Below are 23196 nucleotides of genomic sequence, written 5' to 3'. Positions count from 1 at the left end.
AACTTTAATAAATATATATATATTTCTATCTACATATTTGAAATTATAGAGATGTAAGTCTCACAGAGATGTAAGAGTTAAATATATATATAAAAATATTGCCTCCTACATGAGCTGCCCACTCTCACATTTCAGAGTAGCCAACTCCTGCCTCACACCAGAGAGTGCAAGAGTCCAGAGGTGCAGTTCTTGTAGGGAGTGTAGGAGTCACAGTCTCAAAGGTGGCCACAGAAAACTTCTGGCACACAGAAAATGGGGAAAGTAAAACTTTTTAAAAAATCATTTCTTAAAAACCACAATTGGCATACATTATTACATTAGTTTCAGGTGTATACCTGAGTGATTAGACATTACATAGCTTAATGAGTGCTCATCCCAATAAATTTCACACCCATCTGATACCTGCATATAGTTACTACACTATTACTGCCTATATTCTCTATGTACTTTACATCCCTATGACTGTTACATAACAATAACTGAGCATATTAATTCATTCACTATTTATGCCCCATCCACCCAAGGCCCTCACACCTGGCAACTGTCAAAATGTTCCAAAAGCAAAACCTCTTACTTCAGAAACACTCAGTCTAAAGCAGTGTGACCTCAACAGCCCAATCATCTATTTCAAGAGCCTTCACCACACAGAGTTCCTGGGGAGTGGTAGACATGCTGAAGGAGGACCCCATACATGCTCAAAACTTGTATTTCTCTTCCCAGCAGGATCCACTCCTCCCAGGTTTGTGGACCTCATATTAAAAGTACAGTCCCAAATTACATAATTCCCAAAGTGTTCCACCCTGTACTGAGGAGGAGTAGGGTGATGAAGGAACAAACAAAGAAATAAAAGGGAAAGGAAGACCAGCCCTTCCTTTTGTTGCAGATGTCAGGGACTTTTGTTGGGAAGCTCTCTGTCCCACCATTTTGGGAATGGACAAAGCTCAGTTTGAGTCTGAGTCAGAGGTCACCCCTGAGGAAGATGAGCTGCAGCTGCTGTCCTCACAGTCTTCATCTTCTTCCCCACTGCTGGAGTCTGAGGAGCTACTGCTTTCTGCTTTTTCTGCATCTTACTTATTTTCTTCTGATGTGTGTGAGGCATGAGAATGGTCCCCTCTAGTCCCTGATGATTCTGTCTCTGGAGCCTGCAGCCCCTGCTCCTCCTTGCAGAGCCCTCCTTGCAGAGCCCTTGCTGAGGGACAGAGCACATCTGTCCTGGTGATCTTGGCGTCTGGGCCTCCATTCACGTTCATGTTCTTACGCTTAGTATAGGTTCTCTCTCTGTAAGCAGTGTATTCTTCAGGGGACAGACTCTTGAGCCAGTGATCCAGGTCCACCTTGTACTGTTTCTGCAGCTCCTCGGCCTGCTTCTTGTAATGCTGCTTCTGGCTCAGTGGGACTCGCTGCCAGCGTCTGCCAATCTCCACCATGCGCTCCCTTGGGGGCAGGTCTTGCAGCTCCCTACTTGACCACAAATCCTGGTGGAACTTGTGGTATTCATTCATTGGGGGCTTCTTGGGCTCTCCATGGAATTTTATCTTCCCAGAAAAATAGTTTTCTGAGGGAGATTTCACTGTTTCCACATTTTCCTGAAATTTCCTTTGGGCTTTGGTTGGTCTCCTTTTAGGCACAACAGAAGTCTTGGGGTTCTGGACTAGATCAGGGTGGTCCTTCCTAAACTGAGCCAGTTTCTCCTCAAACTCCTCTTTCTCTTTCTGGAAGTCTTGAATGTATTTGAGCTTCATCTGTTCTGGGAGGTCCTTGTATTTCTTAGACAGGATCTTGGTCAGCTCCAGGTTGTTCAGCTCAGGGTACATTTGGGAGTACTGGGCCCTGTTCTCCCTGCAGAAGCGGAAGTAAGCAGTCAGGGGCCTCTTAGGTAGGTGGGGGTGGTTCTTGAGTGTTTTCCTTTGGTAAGACTGTTTGAAATGTTCCTTAGTTTCCAGAACTATTTCTGTCAAAGTACGAAACTTTCTTATTTTATTAGAAATTTCTAACCACTTGAGCTTGCACATTTCTCCAGAATAATCTTTAAAAGCTACTTTTCCCCAGTCCATCTGTGACTGGGTTGCTTTGAATGTGTCATTGTCATTGGGTGGGAGATTATCCTCTAGGAGGTCCAGTAACATCTCAATGTCTTCTTTGGGCCATTGGTCTTGGCCATTACTTGATGCCATTTCTCGGACTTTGAGCCCTTTACAAAGTTATGCAGACTCCACAGCAGAAGCTCAAATATCTTCACTCTTAAGACTTAGCAGTTGAGCTATTTCAGAAGTTTTGCAAAGCGTGGTTCTATGTTTCTAAGGAAAAAGAGAAGAAGCGATTGAGAAAACCACAACCCACTTGGGATATGTCCCTCATGTAATTGACTTGCCTTAACAAAATAAATGAAAACTTGCCTACCTCTGAAGTGAAATTTTTTTACTATTCATGTGCTACATTTTCACTTTTCAAAGTTGTCCTGTCACCTTTCATTCTACCCTGCTTTCCCCAGATCTCATCAGGGTCTTTCTTAAATACAATGACAACTGGCTACTCAGGGCTCAATGTAAGAAAAAAAGCCCTGGGGAAGAAAAGCAAAAATTAAAAAGAAAAGAGAAATGTCAAAAAGGGAAAGAGCTATTGATCTCTAGTGCCCTTAGTGTGGCCACCTTCTAAGTGTGCTCAGGTGTCTGTGCAGAATGTACAGGCTAGAATCAAAATGAAACAAGCTAAGGAGACATGCATTCCACACTGGTATATTTTATGAATGAATTTTAAACCTGGAGGAAATGACTAATGTAGAGATTATTTGTAGTGCAGAGCAATGAATACCTTCTAATGAACCATATTACTTCTCCCTTCAAAAGTCAAGGATCAAATGAGAATTATGGAATATCTACAATTTTATTAGGTTAACTTTTCTTCATTTTCTATCGTCTGTCCCTTTTACCCTTCCACAACAAGGTTTTGCAGTTAAGTTTCAAGTTTCATGCATAAATAAGAAACCACACAAAATCTAGACCTTTCCCTCTAGGTATCACAATTTGTACAGACAAGGGACATAAAATAAAAAAATAATTATGCAAAACTAAATGTCAAAACAATAATATTAAAATTTTATAGCAGAAGAGTAAACTAATTTCATCATTTCAATTTAACTAGGCAAATTACATTTTCTTAGTAAAGTCTTAAGCCAGCTGATTGTTAAATTATCATTTCTATTTTTTCAGGAAAGAAGAACTCATCTACTTAAAGGTGTGTCCTCACCTGAGGTTTGTATAATTCTTCTCATGAATGCTTGTTGGGTCAAGGGTTCTGTGTTGTCTGGGCTCTCAGTACCAGAAGGCAGTTGTGACCTTCTGAGTTTTCCACAGTCCAGTCAACCCCAAAGGTCTCCAAGCAGAATGAATCTGGCTTTTGAGCAGCACTTATAAATGGACCCTAGAAGCTCCACCCCAGTTCTGTTTCTACAGTGTTGAAAACCTGTGGGACAGACAAGGGCATTGTTGATTAGATAAATCCTTTCCATAATCTCCAGAAATAATGTCTTTAACCCCCACCCCTTGTTGTTGGTTCATCCTGGACATTGATTTTTAACAACTTCCACGAGGCAAAATTTCGTCTAGTTTCTGGCTAATGTTTGTCAAAATGTTTTCGCATTCTGCTTCCATTCCTGCTCCCACATCTGACTTTGTTTCAACGTGGTATTTGAATATAAGTCCTTCCCTTCAGCACTAATTTCAGTCTTATCCTATGGTCTAGAATCTGAAATTCTCTCATCTGCAGCATGGCTATTTAAACCATTTCAATCCGGTTCAATTTCTCCCCAGTCTTTAGAGGTTAAGGTGGCACTTGAGATAAAAATGTGAATGACTATATTTAGTTCTGTGTTCAGAGAGCCAAGATATGTACTAAAATGTACGTGATTTGGTGAAAGCAATTTGATGAAACCCCAGTTGTCAATCAGGATATCATGACTGAAATGATGATTGTGTTTTTTAAAGTATTAGGCTTCATAATTTTTATTAAAACTCCCTTTCCCCCATCTATTTAAAATTTTATTACTAAGTTTTCAACAAATAATTTATTATATGAATTGCTCCACAATTCCACATTATCAACAAACTCTAAATTAATAAAATGCTTTAACAGTTAGGTTATAATGCAGTATGTAAATGTGGATTAATTTTGGATTGTTCAATTTATTCATATACATAGACACAGCCAAAATTTGGACAGAGGAATTCCTGGGGATCTAAACTCCTTATGTTTGTCAATGGTAAGAAGTTGTCAGTGTGAGATTTTAAATAAATGTCTCTTTTTTTATATTGTTCAATATCTGTGGTAATGAGAATGAGCCACTTGAGGAAGGAGAAGCTGTTTTTACAATAATATACTGCAGGATACATACCACATACCTTAAAATAACTCACACAGATTTCGAGTACAACTCACCAGGCTATAGCCCCATCCTCACATCCCCTGTCCCTACCCCTACCTACCCGGTCACTGGGATACCTGTCAACCAGCTTAGGGTTTACAATGTCCACCGTCAAAATGTCACCCGGTACCCTGACAATTCCACCACTGTCATTGGCAGCTGCCCAGTCTGCAGAGCAGGCACCACAGTGCCAAGGACGAGGCAAGCCCTTCCATCCCTTGTGAGGCACCTGGTACCTGGGAGCCACCACTTGCAAATACAGCTCATCAGTCTGGGGGGATGGAGGACAGCATGCAGCCCAGACTCCCTGCTCCTGCTCCACTCCTGGCCTGTCTGTTCCCTGGCTTCTTGGACCACACCCACATCCCACACAGCACCCAGCCACCCAAGTTCCCAGAATGCATGACTTCAGGTCTTATGTTTTGTTAGAGCTCTTCAGAACTTGGCTTGAATGCTTGGGGCCAAGAAGCCCACTGTGCTGCTTTCCTGGATCTGGAACCCAGCCCCCTCCTGTTATCTCTTCACCCGCCTCTGTTACACACACAACAAAAGTGCTGTTCACTGGATTGCGGAAAGAAAACTAACATAAATAGTTTTAAGAAAAAGGACACACAAGCAAACTATACTCTAAAGCATATAAGCTATCATTATTAAACTATAAAATTACTAAAATATTAAGAAATAATATTCTAATATAGCTGAAAGTTTGAGATGAGTACTATCATATACTATCGGTATGTGCAGGGTAAGTGGAGGCAGTCTGGCTGCTTCACCCAGGTGTCTGGGTAGCTAAGGGAAGCAGTGTTCCCATACCCTTGAATGGACCTCATAAGTAGTGTCCTCATAGCCTTGAGACCGGGTCTGATAAACTGTTACCATAATGTGAAGTGGGCTCGCATGTGGAGAATTATGTTATGTTATCTAATTTCTGTCCTCTTGCCAGCTTTGTTCCCCTCCAGCACTTAAACTGTTGGGACACCCTGCTGGGGGCGAAGATGGGAGACACATGCAAAGGAACAGGAACCATGATGGGCACCATGCTGGGGAACAAGGGACGTGACCTGTGCCACACAAAGACATGCAGATAAACATGCAGGTGGCAGCATGCACGGCTTGCCCCCCGCCCCCCGTGAACAAAGGCATGCCAAACGTGCTAATGGCTCCATGAATATTATTCCACCTGTGTGAGTGCCATGAACCTGCCTGACCTTGAAGAGTTGCAGCACAGTACATTAGAGGTTAATGAAGGGTAGTTTGAAATATACATTAAAATCCTTAAAAATACACCTGTCTCTGACCTAGTAACTCTAGTTCTAGAAGAGAATCCGGAAGACCTTATTACACAACACTTAGAATGCAAGACATTTACATCAACAATTTCTCTTCTCACTGAATATAATCCACTATAGTAGTCTCCCTCTTCTCCACCATTTTGTTTTCCTCAGTTTCAGTTACCTGAAGTCAACCATGGTTTGGGAATATTAAACAGAAGCTTCCATTAAGAGACAGTCCTAGGTTTTAAATGGCATGCTGTTCTGATGGAATCCAACACTGTCACTCTCTGCCCTTCCCAGGACATGAATCATCCAGAGCATCTGCCTGGAGTCCCTACCAGCTTGTTAGCCACTTAGTAGCCATTTTGGATATCAGATCCACTGTCATAATATTGAAGTGTTTGTGTTGAAGCGACCCTCATCTTACTTAATAATGGTCCCACAGTACAGAAGTAGTTTAGACTTTATCATAAGTCTCTTTGTATAATGGAAAACATAGTATATAGAGGGTTTGGTTCTAGCCAAGATTTCAGGCTTCCCCTGAGGGTCTTGCAATGTATTTCTCATAGAATAAATGAGAGTAATGTATATAACATATCAGGAATAAATGTTTCCCTTTTTCCTTTTTCAGGAAAAAGTGAATCCTCATAATTACAGGACAACCTTCTTTCATTTCATTGGAGGGTGTAGTGAGGTATATTATTCTCCCCCCCCCAAAAAAAAATTATTCCTCCAAGTCCTAAAATCCTCTAGCTGTGATGAATGTGACCTTACTGGGACATTAGATCTTTGTAGGTATAATTAAGTTGAGCACCTGAAGTTCAGATCATCCCAGATTTGGGGTTGATCCTAAATCCAGTGAATGACTAGTGACCTCAGATGAGAATGGCAATAGAGATTTGAGACAGTGACACTCAGGAAGTAGGCCTCGAAGAAAGAGAAGTCAAGATTGTGGTCATGCTGCCACAGGTGAGGAATGCCAGGAGCCACCGGATGGAAGAAGCAAGAGAGGATCCTTCCCCAGAGCCTTTGGAGTGAGAATGCCCTGCTATTCCTTGATATCAGACTTCTAGCCTCTAGAACTATGAGAGAATACATTGCTGTTGTTCACAGCTACTTGGTTTGCTGCAATTTGTTATTTCAGCCCTGAGTAACCAAGAAAGATGGTGACCTAGATGGGAGCAGACAGCTCTTAATTTTCTTTACCTTATTTTCTGCGTCTTCAGTTACTGCACTTAGCACTCACACATACACAACAAGATTGAGAGACGTCTGCCTCTAGAAATAAGAAGAAAATAGTCACTGATATTTAGAAATGACTAAGTGCATTACTATCTGTAGTCTGAGATATATAGGTGAGTGGAAATACCAAAAATATGAATGAATATGCTTGTAATAGAAGATTTTGTCTCCAGTACAAGGATCTGTGTTACTCCTTTAACAAGTATTAGGAAACATGTTACTGTTGTCTGATTCTTTTCCTGTTCTCACCACTTATCAGAAATTGGTACCTGTGAAACCACTGCTCAGAAAGGAATGGATGATAATGGAAAACTATTTAAATACCTTTCTTTCTTTTTATTTCTCTGATTCTCTATTCAGATGTTATGGGAAAATACCTCCAGCCTGTCTCCTTCTGAAATACAGATTATGAGTGGGATCTGACATGCATATTGGCCCGCAGTGTGCTCCACATTATGGATGAAATGCAACACAAATTGACATGGCCTACCATGTTTTGTTGAGGAAAAGGGATGGCGGAGCTTCTCTCTCAAGGGGAAAACAAGCCTTGGAGGACCGGAGCCACTCTCTGAAGAGGAGAATGCCTAGAACCTTGCTTTGACCAGCTTTTATTGGATTCAATTTGCATATGAATACAGGGTGTATACGCAAAGCTCATCAGTCATTGTCAGGCAGAAATGATTAAATAATAGATAACATTCAGAGAACTCTGAGGGCCTATTCTGACTCAGAGACAGATAGTTAAATGGCCATACAACTTTGGAGAACAACTCACTTTCTGCTTGGACCCTTATCTTTTAAATTGAGGGTTTTAGCACAGTAGGTGGCCTAGGATTTTATGCTTTTTTCCTTAGGCCTGATTGTCCTTGGGAATCCACCCTTTCCAGGATAGGGCTGCACCCAGCACAGCATTGTTTCAGGCTTAAGTCAGGTGGGGGAAGTAAGGCAGCCAAGAGATTAGGAGACTTCTTTCAGCAGAATGAGGACTCAGGCTATGTAAAAGCTGAGGGGTGAAGGTCCATCACCCGTGTTTTCTGTAGCCCCCAAGTCCCTCCCTGGGGGACCCTGTGATTGTGCCTGTCTTAGATCATCCCTCCCTTGAGGAATCTTACCCGTCATTGGCTCACCGATCAAGTGTTAGGAGTTAGGCCGGGTGAAATAAAATGAGCAGAGGCCGTGCCCCTGCCAGGCAGATAAGCTTTTTCTCCTTAGTGGTTTATGGTCTCAAGGTCACTCACTGAGACTTAGCTTTGGGGGCATTACAGTTCCTGAATCCAGGCAGGGCAGTTCCCAGCATCTCCCCCATTTTTGTTTGTAAAATCAATTGTAGTTATTAAGCCTATGAAACCTACTATTTGCTGTTCCCCAATGCGATTTCAAGAAAACAACCTTTATATACATCATAAAGCACAAATAAGGATTCAGACAAGGAGGCACGCAAGGGCTGCCATAACCCAAACTCATAAATTCAGTCCATCATATCAGTGTTTAGGGTTCAACCATTGTAGATTATTGTGGAGGGTTTGGGACACTTTTTGTTTGGTATGGCCTTTGCTTGAGCATTAAGAGCCTCCCCCTCATGTGCTGGAGACATGCCTAAAGGGAACATTGTAGGGCACCGAGGGGTTGTTGCCCTCTATTTGAGGTGTTTGAGCCTCAACCCTTGTCATTGGGCAGGCCCCATCATCCTCCGTTGGCAGATCCAGGCCCATGAGTGACAGTGTGGGTGTCTATTTACCTTCTGGTTGTTCAGGGTCAGCTGGGCCATTTAAATTGTCATTTGATCAGTTTTCAGCTGCAGGTATTTCAGCTTGGCATCTATCCTCCTCATGATAAGGCTTTACTCTTTTAGCTGACAGCAAGAAGAGGACCTATTTACCTATAGGGACGTAAACACACACATACTCTCTTCCCCATGTTAAGAGAACTACAGGGCCCTGCCAAGAGCCACCTCCCAACAGATGTCTATCTAAAACCTGAGGATAAGATGACTTTGGCTCTTTTTTCTGAAAATGTTTCTCAATCGGTGTACATCATAATTAAAAAAATTATATGTAAACATGGCTAACATAATTAAATTTTGGGGGGAGGGCTCATAGTTCCACCTTTTTTTGTTTTTTTAAGAGGATTTTTAAAAGTATGATAAGCCCATTTTACAATTGCCTGACTGGTTAGATGGTAAGGTATTCCTCTTTTATGTTGGATACTCCAATGCTGAAGAAAAACCTGAGTAGAATATGCAAGGTATCCAGGGCTATTATCAGTTTTAATTTTCTGAGTCTGTCCTAAATGACTAAAGGTCTGAAGCCAGAGGGCTTGAATAGTTTTAGCAGATTCCCATGTCAAGGCAGATGCATGTAGGGCACCAGAGTAAGTGTCAATAGAAATATGAACATATTTGAATTTTCCAAATGGAATGTCATGAGTGACATCTGTTTGCCAAAGTATTCGAGAAGTTAGTCCTTGAGGATTAACTCCTGTGGGTGGGGGTGCTTTGCTAAGGGCTTGGCAATCTGGACAGCCCTTAATAATTTGTTTAGCTTGGAAGCAATGAATATTAAATTGTTTTTCAAGTGCGTGGCTATTTTGATGAAAAAACTGAGGAGAAGCTGCTGCTTCCTTGGACACAATAAGAACACTGACTAAAGCATCTGCCTTATTGTTACCATCTACCAGGGAGCAAAGCAAGCCTCAATGGGATTGAATAAGAGTAATGAAGAGGGGGTGTTCTCACTTGTCAAGGAGGGACTATAGGGTCAAAAATAGGTTAAGTAAATTGGGGTCAATAGAAGTCTTAATGTCTGATCTAGATGCAAAATATTATAAACAGTATAATCTGAGTCACAAACTATATTCAGAGGTTCTTGGGGCCATTATTGCAGGGCCATGATTACAGCCAAAAGCTCAGCCCTTTGAGCAGAGGAATGTCCCGAGGATACAAAATTTCTCCAGTCTTTGCTCTCTTGTCAGGCAATAGCAGCCCGTCCAGTTTTTGTGGACCCATCAAGGAACACAGTTCTTGCCCCATTTATTGGTGTTGGGCTGGCTTTTTCTGCTACCCTTATTGGAAGTCATGGAATGTTTTGAAGCAAACTGTCTGAGGGCAGGTTAATTTCTAGTCCTCCTACAAAGTCAGCTATGGCACACTGAAATTCTAAAGATTGAGCTGCCAATTGTTGTAAATAGACTTGAGTTAAGGGGACGTTAATGAAGGCAGGGTTATATCCAAATAACTGCTGTGTTCACTCACGTCCTTTTATAATAAGATAGCACAATACAGTTACATAGGTGGTAACAGTGCATTGTGGTTGATGAGACAGAAAAAGCTACTCTATCATAGCTAAGTGGGGTGATAGCTGTCCTATAAGACTCATTGAAGTGCCTAAGTTTGAGAAACAGAAAAGCTGAACAGGAAACTGTGAATTAATTCTAGTTAGTTGTCCCTGCTGAATATGTTGATTTATTATATTTAGTTCTTGTAGCATCTCAGAGGACAGTTTTCTGGGGGAATTAAGATCCAGGCCCCCTTTGAGGGCATTAAATAAATGAGTTAACTGTTGAGTAGGTATTCCAAGGCTGGGCTGCACCCAGTTGATCGCTCTCAGGAGTTGTTGGAGGCGATGAAGAGTCAAATCCTTGGGTGGATTAATTCGAAGGACTTGAGGCTGAATTTTCCTATTAAAAAGGATATAGCCTAAATATTTCCAAGGTTCTGAATGCTGGCTTTTTTTGAAGCAATTACTAGCCCAGCAGAGGCTACAGAATATTTAAGACAGGAAGTAGTTTTTGCTAAATATCTTGTGAAGGAGCTGCGATCAGGATGTCATCCATATAATCACAGATAATTGAATTAGGAAATTGATCTGTTGCTGACTGAATAGCTGAACCAACTGCTGGGAGATAGTTGGGCTGTTAAGCATTCCCTAAGGCAAAACTCTCCACTGAAACTGCTGGAAAAGCAGAGAATTGAAAATGACAGCATGGGGAAAATGCAAAACGCTATAATCTCTTTAGCATAAAGGGATTATAAAGAAACAATCCTTTAGGCCAATCACTAAAAGTTGAAAATCCTTTGGAATGCAAGCTGAATTGGTATTCCCAGGTTTAGGGGGCCCATAAGTTGGAGGGATTCTTTGATTTTTCTTAGATAATGAATAAGCCTCCATTTGCCGGATTTCTTTGATACAACAAAAATAGGCGTATACCAAGGGCTATTAGAGGGTAAAATGTGACCTGCTTCTAATTGTTGTTTAACTAAAAGGTAGGCCTGTTAAAGTTGCTCTCCTTTAAGTGGCCACTGATCAATCCATACCAGTGCATTGGAGAGTCAGGTAAGCAATAGGGGAGTTATTAAAGCAGTGGCCACTAGGGAAAATGCAGCAGAGAGATTTGCATCCCCCACTGACTGAAGAGATCATGGCCCCAGATATTAAGGGGCATAGGCAGGATATATGGCCGAATTCTCCCTACCTGTCCTTCTGGTCCATAACATTTAAGAGACCATACATTGACTTGTGGTTGAGAAACTCCTCCAACACCTGCTACAGGCATTCTGCTGTCTGTTGCCATTCTGGAGGCCAAAACTAACTTGAGATAATGGAGACATCCGCTCCCGTATCTATGAGGGCTTGAAATGTCTTGTCCTTTATCTTTATTTGTAAGATTGGTTTATTTTATTTAATTGATTCTGTCCAAACTGATTGACTGACTGTACTAATGAAGCCTCCTTCTCCCCTCACTACATTCTGAGTCTTTGAGATTGTGTAGGGGAATAGGAGCAGCTGGGCAATACAAGTTTGGGCAGGAAGAATATGATAACTAGAAGCTTTAAGCATTATTTTAATTTCCCCTTGGTAGTCTGAGTCAATGAGTCCTGGCTGAACAAAAATGTCTTTGGTAGTAATACTGGATCTCCCCAAGATTAAACTGACTGTTCCTGGGGGTAAAGGTCCCCAGACACTGGTGGGACCTATGATTACTTGATCCTGTTCCTATAAGATGAATTTGTTTGTAGTGACCAAGTCCAGCCCTCAGCTTCCGTGGGTGGCTGCATGAAGGTTGGAAACTGTGCATTTCCCTGCATTCTCTGATATTGACTCATTCTGAAAGCTCCAATTGAGGTTGGGGGCGCTGGAGCAGGAGCCCCCTAGGAAGTTTCCCTGAATAGGTTGGCTGTTTTTGTCAAATTTAGAGTGGCATTCCTTTGCCCAATGTCTGCTCTTACCACAGAGCAGAGAATCCTTTAGAGGAAGCTTGCAATTACCCTTTTCTCCTTCCATTGTGGACTTACAGTCCTTGTGCAGGTGACTAGGCTTTCCACAATTGTAACATCTGGGGTCTCCCTTAATTGCAGCAGCTAAGAGAGAAGCCTTATGCTGCTCTGTGCTGACATCTCACTGATGTTTTTGGTGGCAGTTTGCAGGGGTCCTATAATGGTCCTGCAGTCTTTGTTAGCATTTTCATAAGCTAGCTGCCACAAAAGAGATTTGGCTGTTCTGTCATTATCTATTTGCCTTTCAATAGCTTCTTGGAAGTGATCAATAAAGTCAATATATGCCTCCGAAGCATCCTGATGGATATTGGTAAAGGGAGAAATTTCCCTGCCCTGAGAACCAGGCACAGCCTTCATGGCTCTGAGAACTATTTGAGCATTTTGACTCAAAGCATGAGGATCAAGCCTGGCATGAGTAGTAGCGGTGGCAAAATCACCAGACCCTGGCAGCATAGGGAGAGTGACAGCATTATTCATTTGTGCATTCTCGGCTGCTTAGTGGCTGGCTTGCTGAGAGTACTCTGAATGCCAGACCATGAACTGAGCTGGAGTTAAGACTGTCCTGCTCAGAGCAATCCAGTTACAAGGGGCCACTCTATAGCTGTCAGTGATGACTTCCAATAGCCCATTAGTATAAGGAGACTGAAGCCCATTTTCTCTAATGCGCTTTTTTAGATCCTTGTAAAGGGAAAAAGGAAGGGGTTCATGGACATTTTTTTTGACCCCTGATTATAATGGGGAAGGCTGAAAGGGCATCTAAATCCTCAGCCTCTGCTGCCTGCCGAAAGCACCATCCCATGGCCCTAACAGAATATCTGTCTAAATTTTCTGGCTCTCTTGGTGGTGAGTCATCCCATGCGGAGGAACTCTCCCTGGGTTGAAGTAAGGAGTGACAGCTACAAAGCAGGTCCTCCGGTGGTGCTGTAGGCAGAATTCTCATAGCTGGTTCTTTTACTACATCACATATGACTTCCTCCTCTGAACGAGACTCTTTATCCTCCTTTTTGACTAGTTCCAATCTCCTGGCCCATATAGGCAGGAGAGCAGTCCTGACTAGCCCCCAAGTTACTAGGTTGTGAGTTCCAATAGAAACATCAACATCCTGTAAAGTTCTTAACCTATTGCCTGCATCCTCCCAAATCTTTATATCTAAGGTACCCTCATCAGGAAAAGCAGGGTGGTATTCCTTTATAGTTTGTAAAAGCAGAATGAGATGCTGTTCCTTCACCTTGCAACCCACTTCCCTGAGGAGCTGCTGTAACACCTGCAGATAAACTTCCTGCTCTTTAGATAAATCAGAGCCCATTCTTGCTATTAAAAGGCTCCTTTTCACATTCTCCTGTTGTCTTTTCAGATTCCACCACCCGTGCTGAAACCTAACTAGTTAGCTATTGAGGGATATGATATGCTGTTAGTGAAAGACAGTTAGGGAGAGGGGTACTGGATTTTCCAAATACCCTCATACCGCTTAGGGTTTCTGGTTTTCCTTCAGCATTTAGAACTGCAAGGGAGGACTTGTAGCACTAGGTGACCAACCTTTATATGGCCCTTCCTGGATGAGCCAGAAGTTAGGTTAAGCAGTGTTGGAGGTCTCTATAAGGCTCTTGCATGTCTCGGGAATTGATCCCAGATACCCTAGGAAGGTTCTGACTCACGTGGGAACACCCAATTTCTTGGGCTGAGGGGAGGAAGTGCCTTTTGTCTCCAGAGCTTGGTGAATGTCAGAAGCTATCATACAAAACCTATAACTAACACTAAATTCTTCTGGAAAGTGAACCTCAGAGTCCAATAGAAACCAAAACACTCATTCACTATTTGCTTTTCCTTATGCAGGAGGATGGAGGGAACAGGCAAAATTGAAAGGACTGAAAGAGGCAGCTTAAGAGAAAAAATTTGCTGAGATGCTTGTAAATTGTCCTGTAACTAGTTGAGTTTTTTTAAGCTGATTAAAAGAAAAACCTTTCTCCCAAGCCTAGACCTAGTTGGGGATTGTGCTGCACGGATGGGCTTGTGAGTGTTTTTACAGTGTGCCTCTCCCTACGTGGACTTTTGCTTGCGACTAGCGGTTCTAACCTAGATAGAGTTCTAACCCAGTCCATATCCCTGGTAATCCTGTCCTGGGTGACTTCTAGCAGTAAGTGCCCTTCTGGCTTTTAATTGCTAGACCCATGCCCACAAGGTTGCAGCAATTACTTGGGAGAGAGAGCAAGGCTCCTAACTTATTAAAGAAGGTATAGTTGCAAAGCAGTCACAAGAGAGGGAGACCTAGGAAGAAAACACTTTTCCTCTGAAATCAAACATAACCTATGACCTGACCGAAAAGCACTTGATGTTATCTGCCCTTACCTGGGATGATGCGTGCACTCCCACAAAGTTGGTGTGTTGTCCACAACGATAGCTCATAGCCTCTGGGTCCCTGTTCCTGGGCAAAAGCTGACGTGGATACTGGCCTGCAGCGTCAGTGGTGTTATGGATACTAGACAAATTCGCATGGCCTACCAATTCTTGTTGAGGAAAAGAGATGGCGGAGCTTCTCTCTCAAGGGGAAAACAAGCCTCGGAGGACCGGAGCCACTCTCTGAAGAGAAGAATGCCTAGAACCTTGCTTTGACCAGCTTTTATTGGATTCAATTTGCATATGAATACAGGGTGTATACGCAAAGCTCATCAGTCATTGTCAGGCAGAAATGATTAAATAATAGATAACATTCAGAGAACTCTGAGGGCCTATTCTAACTCAGAGTCAGATAGTTAAATGGCCATACAACTTTGGAGAACAACTCACTTTCTGCTTGGACCCTTATCTTTTAAATTGAGGGTTTTAGCACAGTAGGTGGCCTAGGATTTTATGCTTTTTTCCTTAGGCCTGATTGTCCTTGGGAATCCACCCTTTCCAGGATAGGGCTGCACCCAGCACAGCATTGTTTCAGGCTTAAGTCAGGTGGGGGAAGTAAGGCAGCCAAGAGATTAGGAGACTTCTTTCAGCAGAATGAGGACTCAGGCTATGTAAAAGCTGAGGGGTGAAGGTCCATCACCCATGTTTTCTGTAGCCCCCAAGTCCCTCCCTGGGGGACCCTGTGATTGTGCCTGTCTTAGATCATCCCTCCCTTGAGGAATCTTACCCGTCATTGGCTCACTGATCAAGTATTAGGGGTCAGGCCGGGTGAAGTAAAATGAGCAGATGTGGCACCCATGCCAGGAAGATAAGCTTTTTCTCTTTAGTGGCTTATGGTCCCAAGGTGGCTGACTCAGCATTAGCCATGGGGCATTAGAGTTTGTGAAACCAGGCATGGCAATTTTCAACAGGCATGGTAATTTTCAACAGAAATATTAGTTCAAAACTCATATTTCTATAATTCATTAATAGATTTTAATCACATCTTTTATAAATGGATTATATAAAACCATGGAATCTGCCCTGACTGCTATGGGTCAGTGTACTGGGAATTGTCCTGCAGAAAAAAAGTTCACCAGTTCAATTGCCAGGGCTTGGTGATCGATGATTTACTTACACATCTATGCCTCTTCCCGACACACTCTCTCTCCTTTCTTCTCTCCCTAAATATAAATAAATAAAATCTAAATAATAAAACCATTGAATCTGGTCTGCCATATTTATTCCAGGGTGAATGTAAAAATAAAGATTATTTCTTGAGGCATATGACAAAGTATGAGTCTAATAAATTCACAATGTGTGGTACTTAGACCTCTTATATTACTGTTAAGTAGACCTTCCTTTTAGAGTAGTTTGAGGTTTACAGTATATTAAACATAAATTACAGAGTTTCCGTATATTCCCTTTGCTCACATCAACCTTTTCTCCCACTATCAGCATCCTACAGGAGAGTGGAAAATTTGTTATAATCAATGAATCTTCACTGACACATCTTTATCACATGAGTCTATCCAGGTCACTCATATTTTATATATTTTTTTAATTTTAATTGTTGTTCAAATACAGTTTTCTGTGTTTAACTCTCATCCCAGCACACATCCCACAATGCTCCCTGCCTCCCTCCCATTTCCAGCAACCCTAATTTTTGTCCATGTGTCCTTTATACTTGTTCCTGTAAACTCTTCCCCTTTTCCTTTGAAATTCCCTCCCTTTTCACCTCTGGTCATTGTGAGCCTGTTCTCTATTTCAGTGTCTTTGATTATATTTTGTTTGTTTGTTTGTTTTGTTGTTTGGGTTCCTGTTAAAGGTGAGATCATATGGTATTTGTCTTTCACTGCCTGGCCTATTTCACTTAGCATAATGCTCTCCAGTTCCATCCATGCTGTCCCAAAGGGTAGGAGCTCCTTCTTTCTTCCTGCTGCATAGAATTCCCTTGTGTAAATGTCCCATATTTTTTTTTTTGATCCATTCATTTACTGATTGTTGAGGACCACCCTGCCTGGTCTCAGGAAGCTGTAACCCCTCATGACTTAGACTGAGTAAAAGACCTCCGGACCAGGAGCCACTAAGGAGACAAAACTTATTTCCCTGGTATGATCGGCAGTCAATGACGGGTAACAATTCTCTAAGAAAGAGAATGAATCTAAGACAGACGTGAACATGTGGGATGGCCTGAGGGAAGAAATTCATGGGACTGTGGAAGGGGTGATTGACATCAATCCCTGCCCCCTTTGGCTTTGTCAAAGTCTGAGTCTTTGCTCTTGGATGTGAGGAATCCAAGTCTCCTGGCCGCCTTTGTCTTCTCAGGCCTGCAGGGGTGAAACACCCAGACTAGAAACGGTGGACCCCCGGGGTAATCAGACCTGGGACATAGAATATGCAAGATCCTGTGAGATCTGATTGTTGGAGGATGTTATTATCTTGGAATTTAAAAGCACAGGCAGGAAACTTTTGGAACCTGTAGCTCTTTCATATGTTAAAAACCACAAACCTTGCCCAGAATCTCAGCAGGAGCTCTGTTCCCACCTTTGTAAGTTGCCTACATCTTTGATCTTTTCTGCCAGACTGTGAATCCACAAACTAAGTCTGTTTTCTCAATAAAAATCTGCTTGGGTATGGACATGGGGTGCCCTCCAGGAGAGAGGGCGGCCAAGGCTCTCCCCACATGAGGAGTGGCCTTTCTGTCCCTATTCCCCCACAGAACCTGGTTGTCTCTGTGCATGTTTTTAGCATGTTTCGATGAACATCCACAGCTGAGATGGATACCACTGGCTCGTATCCTCCATAACTGATGGACACCTAGTTTGATTCCAACACTTGGCTATTGTAAATTGTGCTGCAATGAACATTGGGGTGCATAGGTACTTTTGGATTCATGTTTCAGGGTTCTTAGGATATAGTCCTAGCAGTGGAATTGCTGGATCAAAAAGTAGAAGCATTTTTAGTTTTCTGAGAAAATCCCATGCTGTTTTTCATAGTGGCTGTACCAGTCTGCAATCCCACAAACAGTGCACTAGGGTCCCCTTTTCTCCACAACCTCTCCAACACTTGTTGTTTGTTGCTTTGTTTAAGATGGCCATTCTGACTGGTGTAAAGTGGTATCTCATAGTGGTTTTAATTTGCATCTCTCTGACAGCTGGTGATACTGAGCATCTTTTCACGTGTCTCCGGATCCTCTGTATGTCCTCCTTGGAGAAGTGTCTGTTCAAGTCCTTTGCCCATTTTTTAATTGGGTTGCTTGTCTCCTTAGAGGGGAATTGTGTAAGTTCTTTGTATATTTTGGAGATTTAACCGTTGTCTGAGGTGTCATTGTCAAATATGTTTTCCCATGCAGCTGGTTCTCTTCTTATGTTAATACTGTTTTCTTTAGCTGTGCAAAAGCTTTTTATATTGATGGGATCCATTTTGTTTGTTCTTTCTTTTATGTCCCTTGCTCTAGGGGACATATCAGTAAAAAAGTTTCTGCATGAAATATCTGAGATTTTCCTGCCTATGTTTTCCTCTAGGACTTTAATAGTGTCACAGCTTATATTTAAATCTTTTATCCACCTTGATTTTATTTTTGTGTATGGTATAAGTTGGTGCTCGAGTTCCATTTTTTTTGCACTTAGCTGTCCAGTTCTTCCAACACCATTTGTTGAAGAGGCAGTTTTTACTCCATTTTATGTTGCTGCCCCCTTTGTCGAATATTAATTGACCATAGAGACCTGGGTTTATTTCTGGGCTCTCTGTTCTGTTCCACTGGTTCATGTGCCTGTTTTTATGCACTACCACGCTGCTTTGATTAGAGTGGCCTTGTAATAGAGTTTGGTATCAGGTATTGTGATCCCTCCTACTTTGCTCTTCTTTCTCAAAATCGCAGCAGCTACTTGGGCTTGATTATGGTTCCACATAAATTTTTGAAGTGTTTGTTCTATGTCTGTGAAATATACATTTGGTACTTTAATAGGTATTGCATTGAATCTGTAAATTGCTTTGGGTAGTATGGCCATTTTGATGATGTTAATTCTTCCAATCCATGAACACTGTATATGTTTCCAATTGTTTGCATCTTGTCTGATTTCTTTCTCCAGTGTTGTGTAGTTTGCTGCATACAGGTCTTTTACCTCCTTGGTTAGGTTTATTCCTAGGTATCTTGTTTTTCTTTTTGCCATATTGAAAGGGATTTTCTTCTTGATTTCTGCTTCTGCTGTTTCATGGTTGGTATACAAAAATGCCTTTGCTTTCTGGATATTGACTTTGTCTCCCACTGTTTTGCCAAATTTATTTATTAGGTTGAGCAGTTTATTGGTAGAGTCTATGGGAAATTCTATGTATACTATCATGTCCTCTGCAAACAATGAGTTTCTTTTCTCCTTCTGATTTGAATGCCTTTTATTTCCTTTTCTTGTCTGATCACTGTGGCTGAAACTTCCAATACTGTATTAAATAGATGTGGTGAAAGTGGACAACCTTCTCTTGTTCCTGATCTTAGTGGAAAAGATTTTAGTATTTCCCATTGAGTATGATGTTGGCTGTAGATCTCTCATATATGGCCTTTATTATGTTGAGGAATGCTTCCTCTATTCCCACTTTGCTTAGTGTTTATCATAAATGGGAGTTGTACCTTACTAAATGCCTTTTCCCCATCTATTGATACGATCATGTGACTTGTCTCTTGGCTTTTGTTTATGTGATGTATTTCATTTACTGATTTGTGAATATTGAACCATCCTTGCATCCCTGGGATGAATCCCACTTGGCCATGGTGTATGATCTTTTTAATGTATTGCTGGATGCGGTTTGCCAATATTTTGTTGAGGATTTTAGTGTCTATGTTCATCAGCGATATTGACCTGGAATTTTCTTTCTTTGTTGTGTGTTTTTCTGGTTTTGGGATTAGGATGATGTTGGCTTCATAAAAAGAGTTTGGGAGCCTTCCATCATTTTGGAGTTTTTGGAATAGTCTGTGAAGGATACGGGTTAGTTCTTCCTTAAATGCTTTGTAGAATTCTCCTGTGAAACCATCCAGCCCAGGGCTTTTGTGTTTCAGGATTTTTGTCATTACTGCTTCAATTTCATTTGCTGCTATTGGTCTGTTCAGGCGTTCTGGTTCCTCTTCATTGAGTTTTGGAACATTATATGTTTCTAGAAATTTGCCCATTTCACCTAAGCTCTCAAATTTCTTGGCATGTAGTCTTCATAGTAATTTCTTTCAATCCTTTGTATTTCTGTGATTACAGTTTTAATCTTTCCTCTTTCATTTCTGATTGTGTCTATTTGGGTCCTCTGCCTTTTTTTCTTGATAAGCCTGCTGAAAGCCTTGCCCATTTTGTTCATCTTTTCAAAGAACCAGCTCCTGGATTCACTGATTCTTAGAAGTGTGCTTTTAGTCTCTATGTCATTTAATTCTGCTCTGATCTTGGTTATTTCCTTCCTACTACTTGCTCTGGGCTGTCTTTGTTGTCGTTCCTCAAGTTCTTGTAGGTGTAGGGTTAGGTTGTTTGTTTGAAATGTTGCTATCTTTGTTTAGGTAAGCCTCTGTTGCTATGAACTTCCCCTCAGGACGGCCTTCACTCTGTCCCATAAGTTTTGGGTTGTTTTGAGTTCATTTTCGTTTGTTTCCAGAAACTTTTTTATTTCTTCCCTAATTTCATTCTTGACCCATTCACTGTTTAATAACATGCTATTCACTTTCCATGCTTTTGAGTGTTTGGGGTTTTTCCCTCATGGTCAGAGAAAATGCTTGTTATGACTTCAATTGTCTTGAATTTGTTGAGGCTTGTTTTGTGTCCTGTCACGTGGTCTATCTTTGCAAATGTTCCATGTGCATGTGAAAAGAATGTGTATTTAGCTTCTTTCGGATGAAGGGTACAATATATATCAGTTAAGTCCATTTCCTCTAGGGTATTATTCAATGCCACAATATCTTTGTTGATATTTTGTTTGGAAGATCTGTCCATTTTTAACAGTGGGGTGTTAAAATCCCCTACTATAATTGTGTTGCTGCCAATATCTTTCCTGAAGTCCTCTAAGATTTTCTTTATATATTTGGGTACTCCTATGTTGGGTGCATATTTATTTACAATGTTCATGGCTTCTTGGTGAATTCCTCCCTTGAGTATTATCAAGTGACTTTCTGGGTCTCTCCTTATGTCCCTTTTTTTGAAGTCTATTTTGTCTGATATGTGTATTGGTACCCGAACTTTTTTTTCCTGTCTATTTGCTTAGAAAATTTGTTTTGAGTCCTTCACTTTCAGTCTGTGTAGGTCTTTGGTCCTGAGGTGAATCTCTTATAGGCAGCATATGTGTGGGTCATGTTTTCATATTCATTTGGCTATTCTATGTCTTTTGAATGGAGGATTTAATCCATTTACATTTAAGGTTATTATTGATATGTACTTATTCATTGCCATTTCATATATGTGTTTCTTTCTGTCTCTTTTCCTGCCTTTCCTTAAATCAGTCCCTTTGGCATCTCTTGCAGAGATGATTTGGTGGAGGTGTATTCTTTTAGACTTCTTTTGTCTTGGAAGCTCCTTATTTGGCCTTCTATCTTTATTGAGAGACTTGCTAGGTAAAGTAGTCTTGGTTGCAGGCCTCTGGTTCTCATTACTTGGAATATTTCTTGCCATTCTCTTCTGGCTTGTAGCATTTCCATCGTGAAGTCAGCTGCTAACCTTATCTGGGTTCCCTTGTATGTTACTTCCTGTTACTCCCTTGCTGGCTTTAAGATTCTCTTTATCTCAGAATTTTGCCATTGTAGTTATGATGCGTCTTGAAGTGGTCTTCTTTGGGTTCCTCTTGATTGGGATTCTCTGTGTTTCCTGGATCTGTGTGATTTTTTTCTCTTATCAAATTAGGGAAGTTTTCCATCATTACTTTTTCAAATGGGTTTTCTATTCCTTGCTCTTCTTCTTCTCCTTCTGGTATCTTTATTATATGGATATTATTATGTTTCATATTGTCTTGCATTTCCCCTAATCCCCCTTCATTCTTTCTGAGCCTCTTTTCCTTTCCTTGCTCTTTCTGGGTGTTTTCTTCTACTTTGTCCTCTAGCTCGCTGATCCGATCTTCTGCTTCATCGATCCTGCTTTTGACTCCTTCAACTGTGTTCTTCAGTTCAGAAATTGTATTCTTCATTTCCTCTTGGTGCTTGTTGATAGTTTCTATTTTCTTTTTCATGTTGATATAGTTTGTAGTGAGTTCATTGTAGTTTCTGGTAGCTCATTGTGAGCTCATTGAGTTTCCTGATAACCACTGCTTTCTTTGGACTCACTACGTGATCGTTGAGTTGCCTTTATTTCATTTAGCATTCTTTCTGAGGCTTCCTCCTTTCCTTTCATTTGGGGATTGTTTCTTTGTCTTCCCATTATTTGTGAGACTCTTCTTGTTAGCCTCAGCTTCTTAAATTGACCTATTCTGGCTCCTTGGTTTTATGGTGTGTACTTCTGTGATAGAATACCCATGACATTCAGTGGTGCAGTCTCCTTGATCTCCTGAACACACTGCTCTTGGGTTGTCGTTTATGTTACCTCTGTGTTTGTCTTTGGGTTTTGATTGTTGTTGGGTCTTTCTTTGGTGGTTACTTCCCACCAGCTGGCTAACCGAGGGTCTCTCTGTTCACCACCTCTTCTGTTTTGTTTTGTTGGTGAGTGCAGTTTGAGTTGAAGATGGTTCTTCTGCGTATACAATGTTTTGAGGATTCTATCTTGCTTTTGTTCAGTTGTTTGTACTGGGTAGTTTTTCCACTATTTAGTTGTATTTGTAGATAGGTTCTGGATTGAGGTTTGTATGGTTACCACTCCCTCCTTTGCTTTCTTCTGTTGTTATCTGTCAGTGGTTTGTTTGTTGGTTTTCCTCTTCTGGTGGGTAGCCAGTGTTCACTGCTTCCACCTACTCTTTTTTGTGATCAGTTGGAGGGGGAAGGCAAAATGGTTTAAGAAAGACAGAGAGTATTCTATGATATTTACAGTAGCAGCCAGTAAAGAAGAGATAGAAGATCCTTTGGCTATGTATAGTGTTAACCGTGATCTTCCAGCCAACCAGACACTTTTTAGAAAGGATGAAAACAAGATAAAATTCTTGTTGGGGGGGAAAGGATTGTGAGTTGGATCTAGGAAGCATCGAGGTTGTGGGAGGTCAGATTCTGAGGTAAGGTGAGAGTAAATAAGTGTAGTGTGTGAGAGAATAGAGTTAACCACTACAGTAATAGAGTTCAGGAAATGGTGAAGTGGGCTAAGTTCCGGGAGGGGTGTTGTGAAGTATTTACAATTGTGTGGAACAGCTATTATTTACAATAATATTAGAGCAACAATCATATGACAGAATCTATGTGATCTCGGTAAGAAGAATAGGGAGTATAGGACCTTGAGTAGTTTGCTAAAGGAACACAAGTAATGTGAAGGATGGTATATTAGCAGTACCCTATGAAAGAGAGAACAGGGGAAACCTGTCAAATGATACAATATAAGCAGCCAAGCAAAGAAGACTATACAGAAAGAAGAGGAATACAAAAATACTATTAAAATAAGACATGTAAGAATAATGAAAAAATAGTACAAATATATAATAACTTGCAGGTTCTCTGTAATAGAAAAGTGAAATTTGTCTCA

General features: G+C 41.2%; 1 protein-coding gene across 1 annotated transcript; it reads right to left on the bottom strand.

Moving 5' to 3' along the window:
- Positions 1 to 869: 869 nt before the first annotated feature.
- Positions 870 to 2257, bottom strand: LOC114500618 (upstream-binding factor 1-like protein 1). Its single transcript, XM_028517340.2, has one exon. The coding sequence runs from the start codon at positions 2172 to 2174 to the stop codon at positions 1068 to 1070; it is 1107 nt and encodes a 368-aa protein (XP_028373141.2). The 5' UTR covers positions 2175 to 2257; the 3' UTR covers positions 870 to 1067.
- Positions 2258 to 23196: the final 20939 nt, after the last annotated feature.

This window comes from Phyllostomus discolor, chromosome 6, assembly GCF_004126475.2.
Source record: "Phyllostomus discolor isolate MPI-MPIP mPhyDis1 chromosome 6, mPhyDis1.pri.v3, whole genome shotgun sequence".
Taxonomy (NCBI): domain Eukaryota; kingdom Metazoa; phylum Chordata; class Mammalia; order Chiroptera; family Phyllostomidae; genus Phyllostomus; species Phyllostomus discolor.
Note: the sequence above shows the minus strand (reverse complement) of the source record. Positions and strands in the feature narration are given on the sequence as shown.

What these genes read in the sequence shown, in the direction of transcription:
- LOC114500618 (XM_028517340.2), bottom strand. Translation starts at nt 2,174, where the DNA reads ATGGCATCAAGTAATGGCCAAGACCAATGGCCCAAAGAAGACATTGAG.